Source organism: Pseudomyrmex gracilis, unplaced genomic scaffold (assembly GCF_002006095.1).
Source record: "Pseudomyrmex gracilis isolate BER0280 unplaced genomic scaffold, ASM200609v1 scaffold_1579, whole genome shotgun sequence".
Lineage (NCBI taxonomy): Eukaryota > Metazoa > Arthropoda > Insecta > Hymenoptera > Formicidae > Pseudomyrmex > Pseudomyrmex gracilis.
Window position 1 is genome coordinate 34550 of NW_018022163.1, and position 5121 is coordinate 39670.

The 5121-nt window shown below is 28.5% G+C and overlaps 1 protein-coding gene across 1 annotated transcript in view; it reads right to left on the reverse strand.

Annotated features, from left to right (window-relative positions):
- The window catches only part of LOC109862275, a 15327-nt gene extending 11469 nt beyond the window's left edge, over nucleotides 1-3858 (reverse strand). The window contains exons 1-7 of the mRNA XM_020442271.1: nucleotides 3562-3858; nucleotides 2424-2710; nucleotides 2100-2358; nucleotides 1951-2013; nucleotides 1661-1864; nucleotides 1249-1570; nucleotides 681-825 (exon numbers count right to left, since the gene is read on the reverse strand). Coding sequence (XP_020297860.1) covers nucleotides 681-825; nucleotides 1249-1570; nucleotides 1661-1864; nucleotides 1951-2013; nucleotides 2100-2358; nucleotides 2424-2710; nucleotides 3562-3612 — 1331 coding nt within the window. The 5' untranslated portion in view covers nucleotides 3613-3858. The remainder of the gene's footprint in view (nucleotides 1-680; nucleotides 826-1248; nucleotides 1571-1660; nucleotides 1865-1950; nucleotides 2014-2099; nucleotides 2359-2423; nucleotides 2711-3561) is intronic.
- Nucleotides 3859-5121: the final 1263 nt, after the last annotated feature.

Consider the following 5121-nt stretch of genomic DNA (forward strand, 5'->3'; position numbering starts at 1 on the left):
CCACAGGGCGCGACACATCGCCGCGTTGTGTGAAGTGCAAGCGCAGCATGTGTCGACACCGGCACCGGTAACTAGCACGGCCGTTGCTAGGACCGGTGGGCCTGCTGAATCAGCGCGATCGATTACTATAAATCGATCGCGTGGATGAAGCAGAGAGGAGACCGTGATTAGACTGCAAGCTCACTGTGAGGCTCCGCAAGCCGGAGAGTTTACCGCAGTGAGATACAGCCGTGTAAGATATAGAAGGAGTTGTAATCAGAGAAATAAAAGATAAAAATACAAGTTCGTGTTCTGAACTTAATCTTTCATCACCCAACCACCTCGACATCCAACAATACTTTTATATACAGAACAATCAGTAGAATCACATTATGTACAGAAGATTATGTAATTTCATTTAAAGAAATAAAATCGACTTATAGCATTTAAAAAAATTAATTTTATCATTATATAGTCTTCTTTAGATCATGCAACTTTTATATATATATTTTGTCTGAAACATCTTCAGTAAAATACATAATTTTTTTAAATAATTTAAAACCGTCGATTTGAAGCACCCTCATAGTATTACAAGGATAAATAACGTTTTTGACATTAATTCTTCCATATATAAAAATAGTTATTCTTATTAATTATATTAAAAAAAAATATATATATATATTTTGTCCAATATTTTATACCTTCCTTCTATGAGAGCAGTTTGTGCGTTCACAATTTTTGTATTTCTTTCCCGATTTGCACGCATATGTATACGTCGAGGATTTAAACCTTCTTGCACACGTGAGAAATCTATTTCTTGATCGATAATTAAATTTTTCAAATTATCTAAAATTATAAAAACATTTTAGCATTTAAGAATTTTTATATAATTTAAAGATTGGAATAATACTTGACATCGCGATGCTGTCGCGTTGTTTGATAATTATAATTTATACTAGTTATTTAATCTATAAAAAAATATTTCTTTATATTTTTTAACATAAAAGGACGATTTAAAGAAATGTATTTTTATAAAATTTATTTTTTGTAAAATTATAATTTTCTATTGTACTTTGTTCGCACAAGTAACTTTATTATTAAATCCAATTTTTTTATGTAAGTATTAAGAAAAAGAACATACACTATTTTTATAGTTAAATTAGAATATTTATATTTGTACAAATATATAAAAATATATTTCTTCTTTTGTATTGTAATTTTATGCCTATTGAATTTTGTAATGCAATTTTTATATAAAATCATAATTACCTAAAAATATCCATATATTTGAATGTGGTTTTCGAAGTTTTTGTGCAGCTATTTTATGGAAACTTTCCACACTATTGTTCGTTCTTACAGGGCAACCAAAAGTGCTAACTTTTTCCGCTTTTGATAACCAATTATCGGACATATATTTCAGAAACTTTAATATATTAGAATATTGCGAATATAAAGAATTAGCAACACCTTCCATTATTACATAGGCATTTGGAAATAAATTAGCCGGTAATAAAGGTATATTCATTGAAATGCTCAATAAATCTGATGGAGCTTCTATAAGGCCTAATTGACGCCACTTGCGCAAAATAGCCTGTTATAAAGATAATTTTTAAGAAAATTATTTTAACTTGAGTAGATGTATTGTTAAAGCAACATTTAATAAGAAAAAAATAAGATATACCTGGTTAAAATGAAACCAGCAACCATGAATTTTTGATTGAGGAAAATTTTCATTCATTGATGACATTGCTGCTACTTCATAGTCTGACATTATAAACTCTAGATTTTTTTCAAGATTAGGTGCTAATTCTTTAATCCTTTTCCAAATAGCGTTATACATAGATGTGGTCCGTTTTTCGCACAAGATATACACTGCAGCAATGCTCTAAAAATATATTTGATTACTGGCTAAATCTATGAAAAATAAAATTTTGCATAAAAAATTTTTCTTTATTTTAATATTTAACTTACTGTTTCCATGTAACGAATATGTATAGTATATAATTGTGCAATAAGTGGAAATTGTGGAACTACCTGTAAAAAAAAATATAGATATATTTTATAATTAGACAATTGCAGGTATTATCGGTTTACAAATATAGTAAAAGAACGATACTTACAGAAAATGTTCCATCTACATATATCTCTGTAGATACTGATAATGCATCTAATAAAACATTTGTACTGAAGATAATAGCCATTTCATTATTAGTAGATGTAACATTTCCTTTATATACATCTTTCAATGACTCATAATTGAGCAAACAATCTTTCAATTTTTCCATAGAATTTGGTATAGGAGGAAAAGAGCTCATTCTTGTTCGATGCAGAATTGTTCTCATTGATGAATACGTAATATGTGAACCCACAAGTGGATTACTGTAGATTAATTAAAGATATGTTATCTTATAGTTCTTAAATACTTACTGTAATATACATATTACCTTCGACAAACAAAATCAAATATTTCTTTTGGTCGCAAACCAGTTTCTTTCGACATAACTAACATATCATTTTTCATCTTAATAATATCGACGAGCTGTGGATTCTCTTCATGATTGTGAGAATGTTTGATAATAAAATTATCATTTTTCTTCATTACACAAGCGTTACATTTAGCTAATTTTCGATTAGCGCAACGATAAATATTATTACGTTTATCTAAATGATAAGTATAACCATCATATATATACTTTACAGTTCCTTCTCTTTTACCCTTTATAATTTCCATCTATAAAAATAAATATTGAAATAAATTCAAATTAATATACAACACTATACCGATAGTAATTTAAATTTATATACAAGACACACACAGACACACAAAGAGTAATTTAGTAGAATTCTTATACTTAATCCTCCAACATAACTCGACCAACTAAATTAATATCACCCAGAATGATTTTACTTATTGCAAAATATCTTTTGTGGTATGACTTTTTCAACTTTAACTGAAAATTTTTTTTAGTCTTTGAAAAATCCAATTATAGAAAATAATTAAAACCAATGTATTACAGAGATAGTGTAAATAGGTACAGTCTATTTTGAAATGTGTGTACTAACGATTAATTATTGCTTGTATAGTATTGCAAAATTCACTGCCAATGCTGAAAATCTATAATATACATATAGATTTTCAGTACTAGCAGTGTACATATATCGGTATGCATGCTATGTAGTACAAAATTGTACTAATAAACGATAAAAAAATTTGTCATATTGTATTCTGAACCATTTATTTCTATATCTTAATGTATCCTTCTTCATAAAAAAATTCTAATTGTAACTTGCTATTTCTTTTTTTAATATAGGGCACTAAAATATTTATTATAACAAACACTATATGCAAAACGTAATGGGCCTTTTGATTGAATCAAACAAGTGTAATCTAAATAATTTTGTACATATAATATACCGTGCACGGCATGTATGCGGAATTTGACTGCGTTCAACGAGAATAACCTATAAAAGATATATGTGGAAAATTTTTCGGATACAATTGATAAATGAATATCTCTCAAATGATTACTTATTTTACATTTTTTTAACGCTATTAATCCGGCAAGAAACATTATTATGTACCTTACAATTCGCTGGCTTAAAAGGAACACAGAACGGTGACAAACCGATCATACATACAAGTCAAATTGGTACTTTGGTACTTGTTTCTCAAATGAGTTGAGGTTGAGGGGACGATACGACCCTACGGCGTTGAAACAATGAGTATGGAAATTAATAAGAATGAAATCACACGGTACGGGAATTAGTTTACGGGGCAGAGGATGCGTGATTCGAACAGCCAATCAGCGCTCTTCCGCTGAGTACAGATTATGAAGAGAACTTTTTTCGTATTATTAATATTTTTAACAGATTAAAGACAGAACTTATATATATAACAAACTCCATACGTTTCACTTATACAAATAGATCATGTTGAAACAATATTGATCAAAGTTCTAATGATAAAATCAACAATTAATAAACAAAATTATCAATATAAAATAGGTATGTGTATATACTAACGTGAACAAAAAGAGAACCTTTTTATTACAGACTTTTATACCCGTATTTATAGTCCCTCCTTAAGAAATGAGGATTTCTTATTTTGTCTGTTGTTGTTTTGCATAGGGTAAAACATAGTACATAAAACAAAGACAGACAATAACAAGGAATCCTCGTTTCTCAAGGAAGAACTATGAATACGGTCATTAAAATATGTTATTTTAAAACTAACCACGTTATGATAATATATATTTTATAGGAATTACAATTTTAGAATCAGTTTTATCAATAAAATTAAATTATTAAACATAACGCACAATAAATACGATAATAGATATACGAAATTTTAGAATCAGTTTTCTTAATAAAATTAAATTATTAAACATAAGGCACAATGAATACGACAATAGATATACGAATAAAACATAAATGTGTGGTATAAAATATAACTGAATTATTATTTATCCATAGCGTTCATTAAAAAAACATTTTAAAATTTTAATTCCTATTCCTAATATTTAATATTAAATTAGAAATTAAATAATAAAATAAAAAAGTTAATAATTTTTAATCATTTCATAATAATTTGAATTAGATTGTTTAAGTATAATCATACAAATAAGTAAAGAAGCGGCAATTACGGTCAATACTACAGTTAATAACTTTTAAGTTAAATTTAAATAAATTAATTTTAAATGACTTTTAAAGTAACTATTTTGTATCAGTGCAAAATCAATATTTAATGAGAAATATTACTTGAAAAAATTCTTATTTACATAAGTGCGCACACTTTTGGACGTCATATCAAGAGGCACGGTAGTGCCTCGCGCCAAGTTCACGCGCAACGAAGTTGCGTCAAACTGCGCGAGCACACTGTGCCTCTTATATACGCGAGATTCAGGCATTTCAGTGGAGGGGAGAGTTGTAATCAGTCATTTCTTAACAACGACTAAACCGATCGATTTCTTTTTGGACTCGTTCGATTCGCGTTAAAAAAATGAAGAAAAAAGTATTCTTGCGTTTTTTTCGTTTATAGCTTCTGAAGGGAGATAATGGAAGATAAACGAAAATGTGTGTGAAATTTATTATGCCGGTTTGTGTCCGGACCAAGAATGCGTGCCCGAATGTGTGCCGCATCTC